General features: G+C 42.1%; 1 protein-coding gene across 2 annotated transcripts in view; it reads left to right on the top strand.

The window, feature by feature from the left end:
* The first annotated feature begins 10,242 nt into the window (after positions 1-10,242).
* The window catches only part of ECI2 (enoyl-CoA delta isomerase 2), a 30,861-nt gene continuing 14,985 nt past the window's right edge, over positions 10,243-26,118 (top strand). The window contains exons 1-5 of one of the 2 annotated variants that reach the window (XM_054591905.1): positions 10,243-10,460; positions 12,000-12,115; positions 12,343-12,505; positions 24,214-24,312; positions 24,543-24,731. In XM_054591905.1, coding sequence (XP_054447880.1) covers positions 12,000-12,115; positions 12,343-12,505; positions 24,214-24,312; positions 24,543-24,731 — 567 coding nt within the window. In that variant the 5' untranslated portion in view covers positions 10,243-10,460. The remainder of the gene's footprint in view (positions 10,461-11,999; positions 12,116-12,342; positions 12,506-24,213; positions 24,313-24,542; positions 24,732-26,118) is intronic. The other variant, XM_054591906.1, reaches the window with a different exon arrangement.

Below are 26,118 nucleotides of genomic sequence, written 5' to 3'. Positions count from 1 at the left end.
CAATTTACATGGGTCCAAGAGGAGACTAGTACACAAGAGATGACTAAACAGGAGAGTGTAGTAAACATAAGAGTGCCCAAGGGTATAGGGTTAGGGTCTGTGAATAATGTAAATTTCCTTCCCAGCATGAGCTGGCTAGAGCTTCTGAGGGAAGAACAAAGCACACTTTAAAGAATTAACTTTTAGGCCTGATTTCCCTGGGAACTGTCAGATCTGGTTTAGGACTGTCTCCAGTACTGTTTCAAGCCTGAGCCAGGCGCAGGGAGGGAGCTGCCAGGAGACAAGGAGACTTCTTTCTGATAGAATGAAGACTCCAGCCATATCCAAGCCAAGCCAAGGAGTGCAGGCCTTTTTGCCCTTTCTCTATGTCCCCCAATTTCTTGTCTGCCTCCCATACAGATCTATGTCTGGCTAGGTTGTTATCTCTGCATTAGATAACTCAGCCATCATCAAAAAGCAATCATCACAGGGCAAAGCAGAGAGGCAGGAGCTATGCCCCTGCCAGGTAGGACAGGTTCTGTTTCCTCAGGAGCCTGTATCTCCAAGGCCTCCTGCTTATTTCCAGCCTTGGGGCCCTCCAACCTGTCGGCGGGTTACAGTTCCTGAAACCAGACAGGGCGTTTCCCCACATATGGTATTTGTCTTTCATCGACTGGCCTATTTTACTCAGCACAATATATTCTCCAGTTCCATCCATGTTGTTGCAAAAGATAGGAGTTCCTTCTTTTTCTTTCTTTCTTTCTTTCTTTCTTTCTTTCTTTCTTTCTTTCTTTCTTTCTTTCTTTCTTTTTTAAATGTAAATTGATTTAATTTTTTTAAATGTCAAAGTCAATTATAAAACATTAAAAATTATAAAACCATTATAAATTCTCAGCAATTAAAACATGACACCAGCACAGAAATAATCAAGTAGCTCCATGAAATATAATGAGCATTCTAGAAACAAATGTATATATCTGTCTAACAATGTAATATAAGATTAAACTGATATTTCAAATCAATGGATAAAATAAGGTTTGTTCAACAAGTAAGGTGCATGGACCATTATTACTTGAAATAAAACAAATGTAGAGCCTCATTTCACACATTATACAAGAAATATTCAGGTGAGTTAAAAATCAATATGTAGAATCTAAAGAGTTTTTGAAGAAAATACAAACTAATATTTTTCTTACCCTGAAGTAAAATATTCAAACCCAAAAGCTATAAAGTAAAATATTGACACTATGACTACATTAAACATTTAAGACTATATAGTAATACAAAAATAAAAGAAGTTAAAGGACAAGTAATAGAATGGGAAAGCATTTGCCACACATCTGAAAAAGAGTTAGTAGTTGTATTTTTTTTAGGGAAAAAAATTCTACAAACCTTTAATCAATAAATGGATAAAGAATATCAAAAAGTCATATAAAGCTTTTTAAAAATAATAGAAATAGGCAAGAAATACACTAAAACAGGTTTAGTTTCAACAAATAATAAAGGAACAATTAAAATAACACATCATCGTCACCATTAAATTAATATGTATTAATACTGGTAATATCAGGTATTGATGACTGTGAAAGGAACTGGGTATTCATGGACTCTTTTTCTTCATCTTAAAGCAGTCCCTTGAGTGCTGGTTTGCTGGAGGTGTATTCTTTTACCCTTCCTTTGTCTGGGAAACTCCTTATTTCGCCTTCCATTTTAACTGAGAGCCTTCCTGGGTAGAGCAGTCTTGGTTGCAGGCCTTTGCTTTTCATGACTTGAAATATTTCTTGCCAGTCCCTTCTAGCTTGCAGGGTTTTTGTTGAGAAGTCAGATGCTAGCCTTATCGGGGCTCCCTTGTATGTTACTACCTCTTTCTCCCTTGCTGCCTTTAGGATTCTGTTTGTCTTTGATATTTGCCATTTTAATGATGATGTGTCTTGGAGTGGGCCTCATTGGTTCCTCTTGAATGGGACCCTCTGTGCTTCCTGGACTTGTGTGACTTTTTTTCTCCTCCAATGAGGGAAGTTTCCCATCATTACTTTTTCAAACAGGTTCTCTATCCCTTCCTCTTCTTCTCCTTCTCCCTATTATATGGATATTATTACATTTCAGGTTGTCCTGCATTTCCGTAAATGCCTCTTCATTCTTTTGGAGTCTTCTTTCATTTTCTTGATCTTTCTGGGAGCTTTTTTCCTACCTTGTCTTCCAGCTCGCTGATTTGATCCTCAGCTTCATCTAGCCTGCTATTGATTCCTTCTACTGTGTTCTTCAATTCAGAAATTGTATTCTTCATTTCCTCTTGTGTCTTATTGATAGTTTCTATGTCCTTTTTCATGCTGATATAGTTTGCAGCAAGTTCCTTGTAGTTTCTCTGTAGTTTTTGATAATTCTCTCTGAGCTCACTGAGTTCATTGAGCTTCCTTAGAACTGTTGTTTGGAACTCAATATCTGTTAGTTTACTTGCCTCTATTTCATGTAGTTCTCTTTCTGGGGATTCCCCCTTTCCCTTCCAGTGTGAGGTATTTCTTTTTCTTCCTACTATTTGTGAGACTCTTCTTTTTTGCTTCTGCTCTTAAATTGATCTGTCTTGATCTCCTGACTTTGTAGTGTGAACTTCTATGGTAAGAGACTGCTGTTTTTTTCTGTCTGGATCTTCCTCTGATGATGTCACATGTTGTCCCTGTCTGACCTTAGGCAGCCTCTTTGAGACTTCCAGGAATCTACTGTCCGAGGCTCTCTCCTTCAGCTGTTAATCAAGTCATTCTGTTTCAGCAGGACTGCTTAGACAGCTCAGGGCAGGATGAAGTCCCTCCTGGGGGCGGGTTATTGGGTCCTCTCAAGCTGCTGCGCTCAGGGGAGTGGACTCTGCCTGAGTCAGATGGCTGCTACCGCACTGGGGAGGAGTCAATACCAGGATCCCGCCAGCTACTCTCTCAGTTCTCTCCCCAAAGCCTCCTTCCCCCATCTCTTCTCAGGTGTCTCCAGCCCACCCTGCCCCCACCTTTGCTGTAGACCAGGGTAAGTGGCTGCAAATGGAAATTTATGCTTTGGCCCTTTAAAATGCCCTTTGCATTTCTGGCAGAGGGTAACCCTGCTTTTTGTCATTCAGGTTTCAACTTAAACCTGACGTCTTCTGCAAAGTCTTTCTTAACAAACTCCTTCCCAGCACCTTTTAAAATCAGTACCCTGTTGTATCTTCTATACAGTATTTAATATCTGATATTATTTTATTTGTATACCTATTATTTTTGCCTCCCTCCACTAGGATGGAGCTCCATGGGAGCAAGACCCTATTGGTATAGTTCACAACCACCCCTCTGGTGCCTAGGACAGGCCTGGCACATAGTAACTGCTCAATAAGCACTTCTTAAAGACATAAAGGAATGAACTCCAATCTTCCATACCTGTAATTTAGCATAGAAGTAAAGACTTTTCTGGAAAAAATTTCAATAAGAAGGAATAGTTACCCAGGATACAATGTATATTTTTTTAAAGTCTTAAGACCAGCAATTAGTGTCTTATATGAAATTTAAAAAGTATAGCAGTGACAAATTTGATCCTGGCTTCTGAAAATTAATAAAGCTGAGTACTCACAAGGTTTAAGAAACCATAGACTAGAAATACACAATTAAGCAAATTAACTCCAGGAACATTAACAAGATTTGTGGCTTTTGATCTGTCTTTCATTACTCTGAGTTAAGGAGGAATTTATTGCCTTTAAATACGCAGGATCAGTGACAGAAAAGCTGAAACAGTTCATGAGTCATCTCAAGTTTTATCAACTATTTCTCTTTAAAAATATACTATTCTAGTGAGTCCTTATTTTTTGAATATATTATATAGTAGACACCTACCTGTAGAGCTAACTTCTATGTAGTTCTTAAATAACTTAACAGGGATAAAACAAGACAACACATAATGATAAATAGGTCAATCCATCAAGACATAAAATCATTAATTTACATGCACCTTACAACAAAGCATAAAGCAAAAACTGAAAGAACTGAATGGGAAATAGACAAAATCACAATTATATTTGGTAACATCAACATTCCTCTCTCAGTAATCAATACAACAAGCAGACAATATCAGTAAGTGGCTTTTAAAGAATATCACCTGACAATAATAGAACACACACTCTTCCAAAACACGTGGTACGTTCACCAAGATAGACAATATGCTGGGCCATAAAACAAACTGAACAAATTTAAAAGAATTGGATTCATACATACTATGTTCTTGGGATAATAATGGAATTAAATTCTAAGGCACATATTCTTCACTGGCTCCTAGAGTTTGCCTGGTTGAGCTTCAATTGCCCACAGAGGTCAATTGCTTGATAAATGACCCCTTATTGGCTGCCTTTGCCTTCCTGCCTTATTCCCCTACACCTGCTCCAATATATCCTTGGATTATTTCACAAGCAAACTACTTTCTTGGGGTTTATCTCTCAGAAATAAGACAGCTGAATATACAGTTAATTCTCATTATTGGTGGAAGTTAGATTTTCTGAAGTTTCAGTCAATGCTAAGTTAATGAGTACCAAACCATTGCTCCTAGGGAAAATACAGGGTTAGTTTCCTGAGAGCCTCTGGTCACATTTTCATGAACTAGTCACTACATTGCTTTATGTGTGTTTCTGTTGAAAGATATCAATTTAATATATAATGAATCAATATATTGATTCAATACAACTGAACCCACAGGCAGTAGCACTACAACTCAGGCTAGAAAGCATCTTATCAAGCACATGTATTTTTTCCATAAGGCATGACATACCCTTCTTGCCCTTGGGTATGCTAGGCAGCATGTCAGCAGTATGCATGGAAGCACTGAAATCACCAAAGACACGAAAATGTGGAAAACCTGATACTAAATAGAACATGAAAAGGACACTTGTTTACAGTATGAGCCAGAACAAGAAAGCAGAGCATCATCATGATGACCTCAGCTGGGAACATGCATATAGAGACTCAAATTTTTCCAATCTCTGCACACGTCTGTAAATAACTGCAAAAGGCCTGAAAGCAATTATTTTGAGGTTATGAACACATTTTAGCAAGTAGGTGAATTCTCAAATACAGAATCTGAGAATACTGAATATTATCCATATCTCTTTAAAGTCTTAATTTTGTTATTTATGAATAGAACTTTTAATTTACTTCTTTCTTATACAGAAAGGAGAGGCTGGGTCACTTTTGCTGGTCAACAAGGATCCATCACCCATGGATGCCATTCCCTGACTTCCTTCTTAGCCTGGAATCAACTTACATGACATTGGGCTGAACGCATAGCTAATGATTCTTTGTGGGTTCTCCTCAGCTAATATTTACTGCAATCATTGTTTTTATTCTTTTCTAAGCCCTTAAATTGGTTTTAATTAAGCTCTAGTAACAAGAAAAACTGGAATGACTCTGGGGGAAAAAGGCAGCCATTTCTTACACAATAATATCTATCAGTTTCAATCATTCTCAGAGGAGGATGCCTGAGAGAGATTTCTTCGCTACATAAGAATAGCTAAAAAGTAATCCTTGAGAATAAGGTGGGCTTAACGTTTGTGCAACACACACACACACACACACACACACACGCACAGGAATGTGCATAAAATAGGCTTGGGTGAATGAACAAATCCTGCAGGTACAGAAAACGGAAGCTAAGGTGATGCAGTGAGTCAAATGTTTACTTCTGAAATGTCTGCATTCTCCAAATTATAACAATTAGGAATGAGAACACTCAAAAGCATATAATATTCCAAATGTTATTTTTAGTTTCTCTGACATGAACATAAAACACTATATAGGAAGATGACACAAAGCTTAACTTGGTAGGGGACAGATAATTTGGTAAAGAAAGCATAATAATACACAATTTTAATTAATCTCCAGCAATGTGATAGAATTAAAGCACAAACCAGTTATAAAGAACACAGAACGTAGACTCATACCTTTAATGACTAACAGAAGAACACATTTTCCCTCAGAAATTTACAGAGTTAAATAATACCATAGTTACCTTAGTACCACTTTTTCTAGTTTGTTGTAGTGCAAGAACATGGCAATAGTCAAATTCCTTCTCCTCAAGCCATCCTCATTGAAAAAAAAATTTTTCCAAAGCACAAAAACACTGATGTTTATTCCTTTTGACAACTTAATAAAAAGATGACAATTTACTCATAACTTATGACTAAACATGGAAAAACATGGCTTAGATAGAAACTTTCAAAAGCACATTCACCATTCCACACACATTCACAGAATATTTTATGTCAATTAGTGTGTCAGGAGATGGGAAATGGGTAGACTGTAAGGGTAGGATTCCTCCCAGGGTGTGCCCTTGGGTCACTAATGAGACATATTACTAACCAGATGCATACATAGTGATAAACGTACTATTAGAAAGAGAAATCTGTGGAGATTAAAGGAACTCAGAAGAAGAAAACATACCCAGTGGGAGGTCAGGGGGGCTCCCTGGATAAGGTAGTGCCTGAACCGAAAGAACATGGAACTACAGAGATTTAGAGAAGCTGAGCATCTCAAGTCTACCTGAAGTGGAAGGTTTAATTATGAAACTTGGTGAGGAATGAACTAGGCAGGAAGGCAAGGACCAAGTCTTGAGGGCCTCATAGGTCAGGCCAAGAAGTTTAGATTCGTTCAAAAGGCAAAGAGCCCCAAAACAAAATTTTCTATCAAAGGGAAAGGATTATAAGTGTAATGTCAGGTTTACAATTTAGTAAGTTTAGTCAGGAAGCAGGTAGAGAATGGACTGTAAATGTGGGGCTAATAAGTCAGAAAAACTGGTAAGTGGCTATTTGCAACGAAAGTAATGATAATTCAAGCAACTAATCCAATCACCATGAGGACCTGAATTGGGACAGTGGTAGGGGAAAAGAGAAAAAATGAGGAAATATTTAGGAGACAGAATCACTAGGACTTGGAAACCGATAGAAGTGAGGTTATCACTGTGTAAGAAGGAGTCCAGGATGCTTCTGTTAGCAAAAAAATGGTCCCGTGGAGGGGTTGCCCAGATGCAATTACCGAAACGACTCCCCCTTCCCCGGGGTCCCTCTCTTGTAGGTCCTTTGCCCGCTGCCCTTGGAATTATGGCTCTCAATGGCAGAGTTTGGAGAGGAGGAAAGGAACTATTTATTCAAAAGTTATACAGGTTTGATTAATGGCTAAAAGTTGCTCTTAAATCTCAAAATCCCTTTAAAGCTCCCACCATTTAAAACACCCACCAACACACACAGTCCTGCCTTACCACCTTTACCCAGTTAGGCCAGTCAGGAGTACCGTCCTTCAGAAGAAAAAGAACAAAAGTCCGGGGCTCAGCTAAGCAGGCCTCTCGCGGTTCTCAGCACCATCCGCTGCATTGCTGAGATCTCCAGTTCTTAATCCAAAACCATGTGGCACCTTCTCCTGGCCCACTAGCAAGAGTCCTCTCTCCCCTTTTCTTCCCATGTGACCTTCCCTTTATTCCCCACAGCCTGTGTCCCTCGGTCTCTCCTCCTTCCTCTCCCAGTTACATTCAGTATTAAGTCTTTCAAACCTTCCAGGTTAGCCTTGTTGAAATGCAAAATAATCCTCTTTGCATATTGAGGAATGAAGCTATCCTGTTATTGACATGCAAAATAATTCTCAATGGCCCTGCTCCACTTCTGGTGTGATGCTGGCCCATTACTGGTAGGCAAAGTAACTCTCAATGGCCCTGCTCCAGATCTCCCATCCCCCATGGAGGCCTGTCTGAAGGTGAGGAGAATATATTTTTCTTGGACACCCCAATTTCTGGACACTTTGGGGGGCCCTGGCTGTGCCCCATTACACTTCCAGGTTCCTAGCCTGCACTATTAATTGGACAATGGTGCCTAAATAGTTCCTCATGACTGAATATGGCAGACCTTTTATGTGTTATAATAACAGTATCTGATGATATTTAAGTATCAGCAATAAAGGTAATCATTATGTCTAACAGAAGTGTCACAAATGGTAAATTCTACTTTGTGTTCATAAAAAGTAAACATTTAGCCCTACCACTGAGCACAGTTGTCATTACAACAGGGGACAGCTCCTCCTGGGCACATGTGACCACTCAGGGATTCTGGGATTCCCTGTACAGACAACAACATCAACTCCCATTCTAGGTACCCCTCCCAGCAATCAGTACCCTAAAACAAGATGTAACTGGATAGGATAGTGCCCTCCCAAGGCCTTCATTAGAACCAAGGAAACTGATCATGTCACAGGGTGGAGATTAAAACTTTGGATGAGGTCTTGACTGGGTTTCTGCATTTCTTACTTTTACCTGAAAGAATTTTACTCTGAGAATACTGCAGGAGTATATGATTGCACTAAGAACTGGATAACCAGACATACCACTTACAAGGGAGGACTCCCCCAAAAATCAGAATTTATTTATTAAAAATTATGCATTATTGCTTATACATTTAAGTTTCAGTCACCTTCAAAGTACTCTCCCTTTGATGCAATACACCTATAAGATAATTTTTCCACTGTTCAAAACAGTTTTTGAACTCATCGATTTTGATGCCTTTTAGTGCTTCTGCCATTTTTTGTTTCACTTGTTCCACATCTGCAAAATGTTTCCCTTTGAGGACTTTTGTCATCCAGGGAAACAAAAAAAAAAAAGAAGTCACGGCAAGATTGGGTGAATAGGGAGGGTAGGGCACAGCGGTCAAGCTGTTTTTGGTGAAAAACTGTTGAACACTCACCACAGTGTGAGCAGGTGTGCTCATAAATCATCCATCATAAAATGGACAAACACATTGAGTTTTCCAAAAAAATTCACTGAAGCTGAACACAGTCTATCACAACACCATCTGGTACACTGATACAGATAGGTTCCTTGAACACTCACCTAGTGGGGAAAGCCTGTACTACATGGTGCCCAGCTCCAGAAGGTAACATCAGTTTTTTGTGGGGGAGGGTCCCCCTTATATTTCTTCAATGGCTCTCCATTGTTCTTAACACAGAATCCAAAGTCCTTAACATGGATACAATGAACTTCATGCTCAGGTGGTTTCCTGTTACTGAGATCTCATCTCTTCACTCACAAGGCCATGGTAACCATGTTTAAATGGCATAGCCTGGACTCCTGGTGATGGTTTAAAGACCAAGGGGGACGCAAAATGAATTATCTGCCACGATTGTCTTTGCAACACTGCCATCTAATTGGTCTTTAGTAAATGACAGCTGGTAGAGATGAAAATAATTTGCCCATTAGGGGGAATAATGCCCCAAAGGTTATGGTTTTCTTGCTCTGCAGGACAGTAATCATTTGTGTATCTAACCCTGCAATCTATCCCAGCATTCTTTTTTTACACTGATTACATAAACCAGTCTTTCAGATTCTCTTTTTACTATCCTGGCGGTTCCCTAATTAGTAAGTTAGGTAAATTATTGGCACATGCTCCTTCTGTATTTGTTAAATTATACTTTTGATAAAGACAGCTAGTTTTCCACAGCCCACTTTTCTGTGTGAAATACAGTAGGTATAAGCCTGAGAAGAGTTTCCTTACATTACAAAAAGTTGCTCAACCCAAACCAGTAAAGGACTTTTTAAAAACATTAATAGTATTTCTATGAGAGGTGTTTCATCTTCTGGAGCTTATTGAATTTTCCAATATCGCAAATTCTGGCTAGTGTATTTCCATTACCTCGGGTCACCTAACAGCCTGGGAGGGGCGTCAGGGTCTTTGATTCGCCTCAGCCTACCAACCATCGCCTTGAGAAGCTGAAAAAATATTTAGAGTAAGTCCGAATTGTTCTACTTGGCCTTCCATCTTGCCCCCACCTACACTGTTACCCTGATCTGCCTGATGAAGTACAAATAATAATGGGCTATGAGCACAGAATAAAATTACTTGGGACTCCGACTTAGAGCACTGGGTTGAATTAGGACTCTGACCACTTGCAAGTCTCGAATCTTTGAGACAATCAGCTAACTAATGTCTCCGGACTTGAATACCCACACCAGCGAAACAAGACAACGACCTACTGCGTCCCTGCCCATCCGCTTCCTAGACCCCGCGCACCAGATCCGCCCCGGCCTCGCCCTGACCAATCGCGTCCCGGTTCTGCTCACAGCTTCGCCCCCACCCCCCACTGGCCCTGCCCACCCACTCTCCCTTCAGCCCCTACACCGAGCGCGCTAGCCCCACCCCAGCTTCGCCCCGACCTATCACGTCCGGGCTCTCCCTCCCCGTTCACCTCCTCCTCCCCTATCGTCAGACCCCCTCCTATCCTCAGACCCACCCCTCCCCGCCCTCGGCCCTGTCCCCTGCATTCTCTCTCCCAGTCACGTATCGCGGTGGTCCCGCACCGCACCGTCCGAACTGAACTTATTGGGTCCCTTCCCGCCTCACGAACCCCTCACCCGTATAGTTCCGCCCATCTTCCGGAAATCTGTATGGCAAGGCTGGCAGTAACACTGGTTCCTCCCTTGTGCTATAGAGCTCTTTCCAGAGACAGGTAAGTGCTGAGCCCAGCGCCCAAGGTTCCCCAGGAGACGCCGCCAGCCCGAGGGAGCCGCCCCGTTATCTCTGTACCATGAGGATTATGCTTTAATAGTTTTCCAAATTGAAAAGGGCCTCTAGTGCCATTATGAAATGCGCAGCCGCTCCTCGTCTGGGAGGCTGGAGCTGCGTCACCCTGGAAGCTTTTAGGTTGCAAACGTATTCTGAGCTGGCTTTGCTTATTTGCTAAACGCTTTAGAAACGCAAATCCGTTGTCAGTGTGGGGTTAAACTGTTTGCTTTCTGGAGAATAAGTTTGCATTATATTGTGAGAACTTGCACATTTAAGATCTTATATGGACACTTTTAATTTTGCTTCGTTTTCTACTTGGAACATGCCAGGTGCCAAATTCGTGTAGGATACAGAGTTTTTCCAGAAAGAAAAAAAAAAAAACCTTTAATCAAATATTTAGAATAAAACTTATTGAAGACCAATTTTATTGAATTAGACGCTAATATTTCAAAGTTTGAACCTAGACTTCACACTCTTTGAAGGTTACATTATTGTAGAGGAGTTAATACATTTGCTATGTTTGGGCTTTATTCGTTACTATTATTTTACTCATCTTTGATGCTACTAACTTTATTATTCAAGATCATCATTGTGAACATCCTTTTTTTTGCTTGTGTCCTCGATATTGTACACCCAATTTAATTCTTCCCTCTGCTAACTGTATGTGTTTAAAAACTGACTTACCTGGCTGTGCTTTGTTTCTGCTGCTGGCAGGCTGGTTAAAACATGATGGGGTTAGAAGTGAGTCTATGTCTGCTCAGCAGAGCTTCATTTTTTTTTTTCTTTTTTGTTTTTGTTCTGTTTTGTGATTTTCTTTTTTTATTGAATCTATTGGTATGACATTGCTTAATAAAATTATATGGGTTTCAGGTATATAATTCTACAACACATGGTCTGTACATTGTAATGTGTGTTTACCACCCCAAATCAAGTCTCCTTCCATCACCATTTATCCCCACTTTACCCTCTTCTACCTCCCCCCCCCACCTCCCTTTCTGCCGCTAACAACCGTACTTTTTGTCTGTGTCCTTGAGCCTTTTTCCTTTTTTTTTTTTTTTTTTTTTTTTTTTTTGCTTAATCCCTTGACACTTCTCACCAAGTCCCCAAACCCCTCCCCCCAACAGCTGTCAGTCTGTTCTCTGCAGCTGTTTCTATATTGCTTGTTACTTTATTTCGTTCATTAGGTTCCACATATAAGTGTAATCATATGGTACTTGTCTTTCTCTGACAGGCTTATTTCACTTAGCATAATACTCTCCAGGTCCATCCATGCTTCATTATTAAATCAGAGAGTGCAGAGGCTGTTTCTGGGCCTTGGGAGGCAAACTACTAAATTCTTTCTGTGCACTTTACCCCCTTAGATCAGTCTCTTGCTCTATTAGGTCTTGTATGCCTTTCATGTACCTTTTGCCTGTGGCAAAATTTACATGGCTTTTTGGGCTTAGGCACACGTCATTTTATTGCATTTTATTGTGCTTCACAGATGTGTGCTTTTTACAAATTGAAGACAGGACTCTCCACTAGCAAGATTGCAACTTGCTTCGATGTGAAACTCCCTTTATTGCTGTGCTCTGGAACCAAATGTGCATTATCTCTCATGTATGTTTGTATGTAATTTAAATTGCTCCAGGCAACATGCTGGATAGTAGCTTCCTGTACCTTTATTTTAAATTGCTGCAGTTAGCTTCTGTATTGATTTCTTATCTAGGGATCATTTTGGAAACCATTAACCATTTGCAGCCAGCTTGCTTGGGACAAGTATTGGGAAAATATTTATAGGGAAACATAGGTTGGGAATAATTAGAAATCAGTCTGCCTGTTTGCAGTCCTCTGCAGGTCATTAGCTTCCCAGCACTTCAGTTGCACAGGAGTGGAACAACAATGAGAGCCAGTCAGGAGGAGTTTAAAAATGCAGTGAATCAGATAAAGCTGTTGAAGAAGGATCCAGGAAATGAAGTAAAGCTAAAACTCTATGCACTGTATAAACAGGTAAATGCCTAAGGTCTGATATAATTTAGACACATTTTGAGTAGATAGCTCCTCAAATAGATATGCTGTATGTTTTACTGAAATTCAGCTTTAATATTTTTAGGATTTGTTTTGCTTCCATTCCTTTAAAAAGTGTATTAACCTAAAAATAAAATGTCAAAGTGAAAGGCAACAAGTATTTATTTGAAGTCACAGAATTGCGTTTCGGGGTACAGATTCATGCACAAGCCCAAATTGTGCCCCAGTTACAGGGTGAAGGCAAGGGGTTTTTATGAGAAAAGGAGGGGAAGTGATTACATGAATAGAGAAAAGAAATTTCTGTTAGTGTTGACAGATAGAGTTACTGATTTTGTCTTCAGAAAGAATGTCTATAATCACTAGTCCTTATGGTCAGATGTCTGCTGTGCTATTAGGTTTACAAATAATTGCTTTGTCCAAGTCTAAATGTTATTTTACCAGTACAAACATTCCAAAATTTAATGTGCAAGCAGTTCCTTTACTTTGGCTCTGTTTTAAAATGGCTCCACTTACGTCAGCTTCTCACAGATGTATGTTACCAAGCAAACCAGGGCTCTGCCACCGGGCACCTTGACATATGACCCAACAATTAGTATTAAAGGAAACAGATTTTTATTAATAGGAGTCCAACCTTGGGGGTGGAGGGGCTGCCAAGAGCACTCCTGCTCAGAGTCCTCCTTTCACACAAGACCAGAGTCTTCCTTGCTTTCCAAAAGGCCACAAGCCAAAACCATGCCCAGAAGTTCCCCATATCCTTACCTGCCCTTAAGCCAGTCACGCAAACAGATCTCTATCCCCTCTGGAAGGTGCACTTGGAGGTTTCAAAGTTGCCATCCTCTGGCAGCAGCTCCCACCTTCAGGACCTGGTATGCACTGTTCTCAGTCTCCTTGTAAGTGGTCCAGGAAAACGTGCCATGTTACACTGGATCATGTTGGAGTCTAGGGAGGCACACATCCCAAGAGAGTGACTTCTTTGTACGTCCTTCAGAGAAGCAGAAGTACGTCCTCTCTCAAGTCCTTAAGGTTTACATTGTGCCTTACGGTTCCTCCTTGCCATCTTTCAGGAAAGCAACCTTCGTTCCTTCCCTGGAAAGACTGCCATGAACCACACAACCAGCCAAGTTACCAGGCTTTTTCTTGTGGACATTAGCTTTAAAAGTCAGTCTCAGTTCCTCAAGGCTTTCTAGTAACAACCAGAGCCTGGATTTGCCTCCTTCAGACATCACAATCCAGCCAAATTCTTGGTTAGTAAAACCACCATTGGCAACTGATCTTACTGGTTTTTTGCAAAGAAACCTTATGTCTTCACTCCCTCCCTCAGAATGCCAAGTTCTGGAGGGATCAGGTAGGGAGAAAAATATATATAAAGTGTGAAGGAAAATCCATGTCCTTCTATCACTAAAATTGTATTTCCGATGTCCTTTCAGAGTAGAAACAGCAAAATTCAAAGCAAAGACAGAGTTCCAAGAGAAGAAGGGGTCTGGAACTAACTTTAGAATCTTGTCTCATTTCTCACTGGTCCCTCTAATTGGTCACACAGGCAACCTTTCCTCGGTCCCACGTGGCCTGAAGCCTCATTGGTAGAGCCAGTGTCTCATCTTCCAACTCCTCCATGGGTCTTCTGGCAGAGATATGGCCTCCTCCCACTCAGTCTCTTCGCAGAGACATGCTCTCTTGCCCCAGGCTGGGTTCCACCAGCGCGACGTGAGCCTTCCTAGGTCCCACGTGGCAAAGTCATTCTCTCCAACTGGTTTTACAGTTGACGTCTCCTAGGTCTCACTGGCGCAAAACCAGAGACAGGATTCCTGATGTATCCAAACCAGCAAAAGTTCAGATCATATCTCCCTAAGACCAGAAAACAAGCACATAAAGAATGACCACACCCAAGAGCTGAGGTTACCTTCCTCCAGGTTTAAAATTTTCACAACCTTTTTATATATTTTTAGTCATTCAGATTTAACCATAATCCACTTTGAATCCTTGTTCATTTCCACAATGGGAAGGAGCATATTCAAAGTCAGTATCTGGCAGCTAGAAGTCCCTAGCTTTACAAGCACATGAATAAAGTAAAAGAAATATCATCCTGTGTTGGAGTTTACTGTTCTTTTCAGAGGAGAAATTTCAGTTTCCTTCCAGAGTGCTGGTCAAGCTTTCCCTTTCAGCATCAACCACATCAGCAGGGTCTGCATCCTCCTCAGGCGGTGCCCATTTTATCCATGTGTGGTGGATCAAGGGCTTGATTCCCATCAGCTTTAGGGAAGAATGCATTGTCAACAGGGCATCATAGAGACCAGACCATTGTTTGGGCAGCTGTTGGTCAGGGCCTTGAGTCTTCCAGGTCTTCAGTAAGACTAAGTCCCCTGGCCAGAATGGCTTCCTCAGGTGGGTGGGTAAGTGAGCCTGCAATTAGCAAACTTGTGCAAAATGGTTAGTGTTTGACCTAAATGTTGCACATATTGCTTAATTCTTGACCCATGCTCCAAATCTAAAGGGGGCATTCTTAAACCAGAGATTTGGAGGGGTCTCCCATAAACTATTTCAAAAGGGCTCAATTTAAGCCTGCTTCTGGGCACCACCCTAACTCAGAACAAAGCAATGGGGAGTGCCTGGTCCTACTTTAAATGTGTGTCCCAGCCGATTTTTGCCAGGGTTTTTATCATATGGTTCATTTTCTGTCTTTCCCGTAAATTGAGGTCTCCAACATGCATACAATTTCCATCGCATTTGCAGGGCCTTTCCAACCTTCTGGGAGATCTCTAAAGTGAACAATGGTCCATTTCCATTGTCACTTTGAATGCTGCGAGGAAGTCCAAACCAAGAAATTATTTCTTTAAGTAACAGTTTTGTCACCTCAGTTGCCTTCTCAGTTCTAGTCAGGTATGCCTCTACCCATCCAGAAAAAGTGTCCACAAAGACTAACAAAAATTTGAAATTCCCCTGGTTTTAGGCATTTGTGTGAAGTCCACCTCCCAGTCCTTAATTGGACACACCCCTTTATATTGTATTCCCTTTTCCATTGGGGCGCGCTCTGTCTCAGGATTGTTCTTGGCACATATTTGATAGGCTTGGGTAATCCTCTGAACAGTCCTTTGCAAATGTGGGCCTTTCAGATGTGGCCTAATGAAGTCCATTAAAACATTCCTTCCATAATGGGTTCCTTCATGTAGATGTTTGAGGATGGGATACACTAGAGCTTCAGTGAGTAAATCATACCATGGACATTGGCCTTCCACATAGAATTGGGATCAGTGTTAATGCATTGCCATTCATGGCCCATTCCTCATCCCATTCTGTGTAATGAGGTTTAAACTGACAAGTCCAGCCCTGGCTGGTGTGGCTCAGCGGATTGAGTGCTGCCTGCAAACAAAAGGGTTGCTGGTTCAATTCCCATCAGGGCTCATGCCTGAGTTGCAGACCAGGTCCGCAGTAGGGTGCACATGAGAGGCAACCACACATTGATGTTTTTCTCCCTCTCTTTCTCTCTCCCTCTCTCTAAAAAAATAAATAAATAAAATCTTTAAACTTTGACAAGTCCAAACAGGGAATCAAAGCCCGTAGGTGTGGCAGCCCTGTGGCTGCCTGTCTTGCTGCTTTATCAGCAGTTTAGTTTCCCTGATTTGTTTCTGAACCAGCCCTGTGGTTTCCTGGGCAGTGAATTATGACCCCTTGGACTGATAGATTCACTGCCTCCAGCAATTGTAAAATCTCTGCATGTTTAACATTCTTGCTCCCTGAGGTTAAGAGTCCTCTCTCTCCATATTGCTCCATGGGCATGGACTTACATGAAGGCATATTTGGAGTCTGTGTACATGTTAAACTTTCCTTGGGGCAGTATTAAGGCTCTTGTGATGGTTATTCAGCCTTTTGTGCTGAGGTTCCTGGTGCTAGGGCTTGGGCTTCTGTTACCTTGTCTGTGGAGGCTAGCACATACCCGGCTCATCGCTGGCCGTTGTCCGTGAAGCTGCTCCTATCGGTATACAGCTTCCAGTCTGCTGCTGCCAGCAGCTGTTCCAGCAGCTCTGGCCTGCTCGAATAAACTTGGTCATAATTTCCAAGCAATCATGCTGGAGGGCTGAGTCCCCCTCCATATCAGGGAGTAGGGTGGCCAGGTTCAGAGTTGTGGTGGTCTGCAAGGTGACATTTGGGTTGTCCAGGAAAATGGCCTGGTATTTCCCCATACGCCCTGCTGTCAGCCAGTACCGTCCTTGTCCAATGGAGTCTGGACCTGGTATGGCACCACTACTGTAGCGGGCGTATGGGATGCCCAAAAGTAAACTTCTTAGCTTCCTACAAGATGTCACAGGGAGCTGCTCCTGCCCAAATGCATGGTGGCCATCCCTTTGTTGTGTGATCCAGCTTCTTTGAGAGATAGGCTAAGGGTCGGGAAATATTTCCCAGAGTCTGGGTTAGTACCCCCAGTCTAATCCCCTGCTTTTCATGAACATACACTTTGAAAGGCTTCTGTAAATTGGGCAATCCTAGTGCAGGAGCCGAAACTAGCTTTTCCTTCAAGGTATCAAATGCTACCTGACAATCCCCTGTCTATTCAAAGGGTTCAGAGCCCAGTCCTTTCAAGGAATTATACAGTGGTTTTGCTATAAGTCCAAAATTTGGGATTCAAATTCAGCAGAACCCTGTAATTCTTAAGAATCCACGAAGCTGCCTTTAGTTCTCTGGGATTTTGAATATACCAATGGCTTGCCTTCTATCTGCTCTCAAGCTTGTGGTACTTTGTTTCAGTTGAAATCCCAGGAATGCCCCTTCCTGTTTGGAAATCTGGGCCTTATGAAATGACACCTTTTTGCCAAATTATTAAGGACTGTGATGGTGTTACGCAAACAGTCCTTGTAGGTGCTGATTGCTAATCAACATGCCATCGACCTATTGTAAAAGAACTGATTTTGATTGAACATTCCTTAAGTCCTTTGCCAGCATTTCCCCAAATATAGATAATCAGGAAGTTCTTAAGTCCTTGTAGCTGCATGGACCAGCAGTATTGGAGCATGGCTTTAGTTTCTGGGTTCTGCTGTTCATACAGTAGCTGAGCCTGTTCCAACTATTGGGATGCAGAAAAAAGCATCCTTCAAGTCTAGGACTGAAAACTGTTTGCTGTCCCCAGGCAGCATGGTCAACAGAGTGTAGGGACTGGTTACTGTAGGATGAATGTCCTGAACGATGTCATGTATGGCCCTAGGATCCTACACAAAACGATATTTGTCAGAGAGGCTTTTTGACTGGTAAAATGGGGGTGTTGTTGTAGGGTGACTGGCATGGCTGAATTAGTCCAGATTTAAAAAACTTCTGGAACACTGGCTGGACCTCCCCTAAAACTTCTTTCTTGAGGGGGTAAAACTTCTGTGGGACCCATGCCCCTTCTGTTAGATTGACTTTTATGGGTTGCACGTTAACTGCTGTTACCTGGGGTTCCATCACCTCAAACAGTCTGATCAACCTGCTCATAGATCTCAAGTGGAAAGAGGTCACCTCCGGAACCTTCCAGACAGGTCAGGAACACCTAAAGCTGGAGGGCATGTTCCAGTGGGACGTCCACCCATAATTGCTTCTTCTCAGGAGAAAAAGTGCATGCAATTTACAAAGTAAATCTCGGCCCGGCAATGGAATGGGGCAATCTGGGATGTAGAGAAAAATATTCATAAGCTTTTGATCCCCAAGCTGGCATTCCAGGGCTTACAGGAATGCCTGTTTTTGTAACTGTCACTCCAGTAACCGTTACTGCATCCAACTTTTCTTGGTTACTTTTGTACTCAACACTGAATATCTGGCTCCCATTTCCACACGAAAATCAATTGGCTTATTCCCCACGGTCAACTGTATCCAGGGCTCCCATGGGGAAATAGTAATAAGTCGAGAAATATCCAATGGAGCCTCTGAGCCTCCTTATTCATCATCACACTCCCCTTTCCTTTTCAGCGTTTGTCAGCGGGGTGGCTCATTTCTATTTTCCCTTTGAATTTTGGACACTCATTCCTCCAATGGCCCTCCTCCTTGCAGTGGGCACATTGGTTGATGCCTATTGGGCCTCTCCTCCTTCCTTTAGGTCCTGCTTCTTCCTTTGGCCTCCCTAGCCTACTTCTAAAAACACTGTGGCCTGTTTTGTTTTCCTTTCTTCCCAGGCATTGTAAACTTTAAATGCTATGCCCACCAGCTGAGAGGGACTCATTCCTGATGTCCCATCTGTACAGTGGAGTTTCCTTCTGATACCTGGGGCACTTTGCCCAATAAAAATCACGTTCTTCATCGACACAGTCTCTGGTGCCTGTGGATCAGCATCAGTGTGCTTCCTATAGGCCTGATAGATCCTCTCCAAAAATTCAGAAGGATTCTCATTCGGCTTTTGCTGAAGGGCCTGTATCATATTCAGGCTCTTTTACTTGGGCGCCCCCTTCTTAAAGCCCTTCCAGTATACGTTTTTCATAATGTTTCAGAAAGACTAGGTCCCCACCATTTGGGTTCCAGTTAGGCTCTGTCAAGGGGATTGCCTCAGTTGGGTTCAGGGTCCCATCAAGATTCTCTTGTTGAAGATGTTGGGCCTCTTCATTAGCCCTATTTATTACCAACCACCTCTTATCCACAGTTAACAAGATATTTAGGAGGGACTGTACATCTGCCCAGTTTGGATGGTGAGTGGCAAAAATGGAGGTGATAAGATCTGCCATTCTCTGTGGATCATCCCTATATAAGGGATTAGAATTCTTCTAATCCACTAAGTCTGAAGTGGAAAACAGAGTATGTTGCATTGTGTGGAGGGCAGACAGGGCACACCTCTGCGGGGAGCGCCGCTCGGGTCGCCGCTCCGGTCCCAGGCCCGGGCAGCAACTACGGCACTGGAGGGATGGAGCTCGCCGCAGGGAGTGCGGCACTCCTGGACCTGAGGGATACCATCCGGGGCCAGCTGAGATGGGAGGAGGGCTCTGAATCCTGGAGAGCCATCCTGGGGTTGTCACAGATGAGGGGAATAAACACGAATCATCACAGACACTTCTCTGTTTGCCAGGAGAGAGGACGTGACACATCCCTGTAGTGGGGAAGACCCCAAGTCCCTTTGTTCAGAGACTTTTATTGGAAAGGTTATCAGTGCAGCTAGGTTAACAGGAATGCACAGGTTACCTCGTTACATCCGTATGTTAATATTCACAGAGAATGGGTGTTTTGAAGGAAACATGGCAGGAACACACCGATTTACATGGGTCTGAGAGGAGACTAGTAAACAAGAGACAAGTAAACAGGAGAGCATAGTAAACATAAGAGTGCCCCAGGGTATAGGGTTAGGGTCTGTGAATAATGTAAATTTCCTTCCCAGCATGAGCTGGCTAGAGCTTCTGAGGAAAGAACAAAGCACACTTTAAAGAATTTACTTTTAGGCCTGATTTCCCTGAAACTGCCAGACCTGGTTTAGGACAGACTCCCGGTATAGTTTCAAGCCTGAGCCAGGTGTGGGGAGGGAGCTGCCAAGAGACAAAGAGACTGCTTTCAGATAGAATGAGGACTCCGGCCATGTCCAAGCCAAGCCAAGGGGTGCAGGCCTTTGTGCCTTTCTCCGTGTCCCCCAATTTCTTGTCTGCTGCCAATATTCGATCGGCATCTGTCTTAGGTTGTATCCCTCAGCTCGAGATAACTTACCCGTCTTTGATAACCGGTCATCCATGGCAAAGCAGAGAGGCAGGAGCTATGCCCCTGCCAGGGGCAACAGGTTATGTCTCCTCAGGAGCCTGTTTCTCTAAGGCCTCCTTGATTATTTCCAGCCTTGGGGCCCTCCAGCCTGTCGGCAGGGTTACAGCTCCTGAAACCAGGCAGGGCGTTTCCCAGCAGGAGTATGGGCCCAATAGTGGCTGGCAGGCTGGATTTCCGATTTATTCCACCTATAGGATATTGCGTCAAAGAGAATTGGCTTGCTCTGACTTGGGAGGCTCTCTGGTTTAATTGGGTACTCTGACAGGTCTTTGGTGGGGAGACCTCTCCCTCAATATACAGGAGTAGAGCCATTGACTCTGTGGTCTCCTCTTCAGGGGTGGTGGCAAGGAAGGGGGTGGTGGCAAGGAAACTCCTCCTGCCACCAATCTTGGTCCCCTAGGTTCAGAACATTGATTTAAGTTTATCTTCTCATTCTTCTTTTCTTCCTGTGTTTTACTATTAGGGAGATGTTTTGGGGCCACTTCCCTTCTCTGTACCATCAAGCAATTCTCTGACCTTGACAAAATCCTATTATACAATGACATAAATGCATTGAAATAATGGATTTCATCCCATGTACAACCTTTGGCAATACTGTTCCAATTGCGTAATAGTACAGTAACTTAGGAAACCATATATGGGCCACCTTTCCCCACAATCCAAAACAGACGTAGGCCAAACAGTATTACAGTAATAAACCAATACCTCCTTGAACTCTGGATAATGGCAGTACATACTTCAGGCTTCCAAAATTCTACCCAGTGGGTTCCCCCTAGGGGCCAGCATAGAACAGCCCCTATTGGCCTGGACGTATGGGCCCAAACCTATAACCAAAATAATGCAGGCCAACTGGCAACATATAAGCAAAACGTGAACCCACAACTCTTATTCCAAACAATACTCACAAGCAAACTTTCTGCCAAACAGGGTCACTTCTCAGAGCCTGTCCCCTTCTCAGACCTGTTTCCTTTCTACCTGCCAGGCAGGTTTAGGCAGCCAATGTCCTCAAGAGGTGCGCAGAGAAATTCTCAAGAGACCGGGGAACTGCACAGTCCCACACTCCTGCTCCCAAGGGGGCTGACCTGCTGCAGGCAATTATCAACATCCCTTTGTGGTCCCTGTTACAGAACCCCACCAGTACTGTTGTGGAACAGTTGCAGGATTCAGTTGCCTACGCCAACAAGCGTGACTCCCACTGCAGGAGTTTGGTGATAAAAGGAAAATGGCTGTTTATTTAAAGGTTTTGGAGATTTAGAAGAGTGGCAGACTTCTGCTGTTAAGTCCCACTCCCTTTGCCAAACCAGGCCAGTTTCAGAACATGCCAGTTAGAGTTACTGTCTTTCAGAAAAGCCTAGGTCTACAGATGAGCGTTCCCGTTCACAGTTGAGCTCCAAGCACACCTCATGAACCCAGGAGGCCAGGTGAGCGCTCCGCCTAGCTCCACCAGCGGTGCTGCTGTCTTCTCCAGGCACACTCGAGCTGGGCAGGTCCTTCCCCAGCTGCACTGCCAGCTCCAACAACTCATGGGACTTCAGACTTTCCAACCTTCTCTCTCTTATTTCAGACCTCATGGCTCTTTTTGTTCTTCTTTCAGCCTGCCCTCCTTTAAATACTCGGCGAAGAATTACATATGTGACCTCATATCTGGCCCCTCCTATCATGTGTTAGTGTCTGCCATTTTTGCCAGTTCCCCATATCTTTTACTTTCTTTTGCTGCCATCTTTAATCAGGGCAAAAATTCCAAGCAGTGCACGGACATCCGAGGTGGGCATCTGCCCCCTGCCTCTCACACAGGTGCTCTATAAGCTCTCCCTTCCCCAGCTATGTCACAAGCCGCTGAATGTTCTCAGTCGTATACAGAACTGGCCCTGAGCAGCAGCGCTCTTCCCTTCAGAAAGGCACAGTTATTAACTTGCCCTTGTTAAGCAATGTATCTTAAAGGCAGTATCATCCACTCCCTCTTCCCCCAATCAAGGACTGTGGGGGATATGCTCTGCGCCCCATTGCATACATACATGTGTTTGTATATTATATTTTCAAATCCTGTTAAGGCAAAAAGTAGCCCCCTCCAGATCTTTCCAGAGTAAGAGACTTGAAAGATGTGACAACCAAATGTGTAGACCTTATTTTCTGCATATTAGAATAAATCAACTGAAAAAGTTGTTTTGAGAAAATTGGGGAAATTTGAATATGGACTGAGTAGTAGATGATACCTAGGAACTGTCATTAATGGTATCATGGTTACATAAGAAAATGTTGGGGGTTTTTTCAGGAATGCATACTAAGAGTGCAGGGGTGAAATAGTATGGTGTTTGGGAGTTACTAAAATAAAAAAAGAATGTAGGGAGCAAGTATGGCAAAAATGATAGTTATTGAATTTGGGTGATGAATATTAGGAATTCATTATAATATTTTATTTTTGTACATGAAATTTTTTATAACAAAATTTTAAAATGTAAGTTTAAGTTGCAGTATCTAAAGATTAGATATTGCAACCCTGGGAAGTCAGCCCTTCTGGGCTCCTGTGTGTTACCTCTTTTTCTCTTTTTATGATTGCTTTAAGCCTTTCCTACTTTCATATGAGTGTATTATGTAAAGAATTTAACTTTGCCCCAAAAGAGGACTGGCCTTTGCCCTTGGCTTTGGGACAGAGTTATCTTAGATTACCTAATATCTAAACCTAGAACACCTAATATCTTAACCCTTGAAATGCCTTGCCTGATAGGAGTATCTTTGTTTGCCTGCAGTCTTAACAGGTTTGTTTAGAGGGGAGCTGTCCACAGGGTAACAGCATTGTGTTTTGGGGGAGGGCTTCATATACATATTTAATGAAATAGGCAGTGGAGCTCCAAATGAAAACTCTGAACACCAAGCCTTGCGTGAGCTTTCCTGGTGGATGACACTTCATGTGCATTGTCACATCAATTCTGGGAGAGGTACACTGCCCTGACCTCCCCAGTGGGAGCGGGAGGAGGGCACATCCCCAGACTTCACCATATACTTCTCCTCCCTTGCTGATGTTAAACTGTATTCTTTCCTGGCAGTAAACTATAATCACGAGTTCTGTGAGTTACTTGAGCAGGTTACTGAACCTGAGGGTAGTACCACAAGCTCCCAAACCTTGCATTTGGCATTGGAAGTAGGGGAAGTCTTGTGGACTTTGTTGCCTCTAATTTCTCAGGTGGTTAACTCTTGCAGAGTCACTTTTGTCTGTCTTTGGTAAGTCTTAGCTTTGTTTACTGCCTTTGTTTTTCAAAGCTCTTCTTTCCTCTTTTAGCTGATTGTATTATACAATTTAACATTTTTAAATGTGGTTATTATGTGGCATTTTAAATTTCCATTTTTGAAAAGTAGTTAACTAGGATATTTTATTCCTCTCAAAACTCACTTTACCTACTCTCAAACAAAGTCTAGTTGCTTTTTGCTTTCTACTCACATGTCCTTTGGGTCAGTTTCCTCAGGGACATTGTTTCTGACAGCCTCACTCTGCTCCCTCAGCTACAACTCTGTTGCTCAGTTACTGGAAATCCACCACTGAATTAGTGGTAGTATTTTGTACCTTTGGGCTTTCAGAAGAATATACTATGGGTTTCTAAATGTTTGTTAACTAATTACCTTTGAAGATTGTTCGCTTGAATATTTTAATTGTATGTGAAAAATGTGATCATCAATTTAAAACTAATGAACTGGTAGAATTTTTGAAAAGTGCTTTCCCACAACCTTTGCAATATTTTCATATGTAGGCAGCTATAACTTATGTTAGGGACTTATAGCCAATGGAACATCTTGTCCCTCCAGTCTTTTTTTTGTTGTTTGTGCCTTTGTAGCAACAGCATCAAAGAGAAGCAAGGGGATTGTTCAGGTCAGTTTATCTACCTTGCGCCAGTATTTGGTAGGGAAGGTGCATTCAGCCTAGCTGTGTGCTTTATGGATCTTAAAATTTAAGGTTCCAATTTGCATGGACATTCGTCTAATAATTGTCCCTCTCCTTTTCACAGGCCACTGAAGGGCCTTGTAATATGCCCAAACCAGGTGCATTTGACTTTATTAATAAAGCCAAATGGGATTCATGGAATGCTCTTGGCAGTCTTCCCAAGGTAAATTTATTTGTTACTTTACTTTTATTTTACTTCTTTTACTCCTAAAGGAAGCTGGGTGTTTCTCATCAGCCCATTATAGATGGAGCCTTCAAGATCTTCATGTAACTCTATTGAATCAGAACCTCTGTTATTTCTTCATTGCAAGGTGCTGTTTATTAGTGTAGTAAGTTCCTCAAAATGCTTATTCATTGACCATGGGCTTAAGTTATTTACCATCTTCTCTTCAGGAAACTGCCAGGCAGAACTATGTGGATTTGGTGTCCAGTTTGAGTTCTTCATCTGCATCCTCTAGCCAAGTGAAGCCTGAAACAGACAGGAAACAACAGGAATATGAAAACCTGGTGGTGACCTCTGAAGACGGTATCACAAAGATCATGTTCAACCAGCCCACCAGAAAGAATGCAATCAACACTCAGGTGACATTGCCTTCCCTGGGGGTTCTTCCTCCTGTTTTTCTTCTATTAACCTCAGAAACTAGTGTTTTAGCATTGTTCCTATTTTTGTGATAGCTCATTTGATTTGTGTGGAAAGATGAGTAATTGTGGTTACTTCTATATACAACAGAGCTAGGCCTTCATTGTTTAGAATTTGTGAGCTTCAGGTAGGTTCTACATGCCCAAAAGGAACTACAATTTTCCCAATGATGGAAGCACAGATAAACTGATATAAATGAAACCTACATTAATATAAGAGAATGTGCGTAGAGGTTTTCTAAGGTTGGTGTAGACTGTCCCCAGAAGTATCTTCATGCCAGTTAGACTTGAGAGTGAATACTGTTCTACCTGCATGGATCCTTATCTCATATATATAAGTAGAAGGAAAAAGGAGAGAAGGAATTCATCTGAGATAGATCATAACCCATCTCTGCTTGCAATGTGCTACTTCATAAGAGCAACTTTAGTTTCTGAATCCGTCATCGAACTAGAATGATAATTTTAAAAAGCACTTTATTTCTATCATCTTTAAAAAAAGTATAAGAGGGTTAATTGGATGTTTGGTGCTGAACTAGGAGTAAAATTTGAGAGGGCTATAACCCCTTTCGTTGGGTTTATCATCTACATCATAGTAGAAAGGGCATACTAACTTAAAATAGTCTTAAATAAGAATTCCATGAAGTTGGATGTGCCATTCGGCTAATAAAATATTTGGTTCTCAGAACTGTTTTTCCTTTTATCCTGAATCATTTCTATATTATCATGGTAATAATAATAATTCCAGTTACTCTTTACAGAGCCTAATATGTGTCAGCCCTTTTCACGCAAAGGTTTGTTAGATTCCCACAAGGAACCTACTGTTATTATTTAACAATAAAATAATTAGATTAAGTGGTAATTTGGTCAAATTCACATGACTAATATACAGGAAAACCTGAATTGAAACCCCAATATATCTATCTCCTAATCCTGACTTTCACCAATTACCCTGTTGTGCCATGTCATCATAACTTTAATAATATTGACCCATTGGTTTGCAGGCTGGGGCTCAGTCCACTGAGCCACACCAACCAGGGCTCTTTAATAATATTAAAATGACTTCCTCATTCCCTCCCTCAGTGGAAATGATTTTACTATTACTCATATATTTTGAAAATTTTATGTATTTTTTTCCTCAGTGTCTGTGTATCTGTAAATATCAGCCCCCATCCTCATTCTCTCCCACATTGAAATCGTGTCTAAGGTAGAAAGTGCACCTGTTTTAAATGCATTAAAAGCTGTAACAACTACACATCCAAGATTTTCAGAATGTTGCCTATTGTGCTTCACCATCCTTACAGTGTCTTAGAAATCCCAGCCTTTTAATACT

Source organism: Pteronotus mesoamericanus, unplaced genomic scaffold, assembly GCF_021234165.1.
Source record: "Pteronotus mesoamericanus isolate MK-2021 breed Mesoamerican mustached bat unplaced genomic scaffold, CSHL_Meso_final scaffold_31, whole genome shotgun sequence".
In the NCBI taxonomy this organism is placed as follows: domain Eukaryota; kingdom Metazoa; phylum Chordata; class Mammalia; order Chiroptera; family Mormoopidae; genus Pteronotus; species Pteronotus mesoamericanus.
Note: the sequence above shows the minus strand (reverse complement) of the source record. Positions and strands in the feature narration are given on the sequence as shown.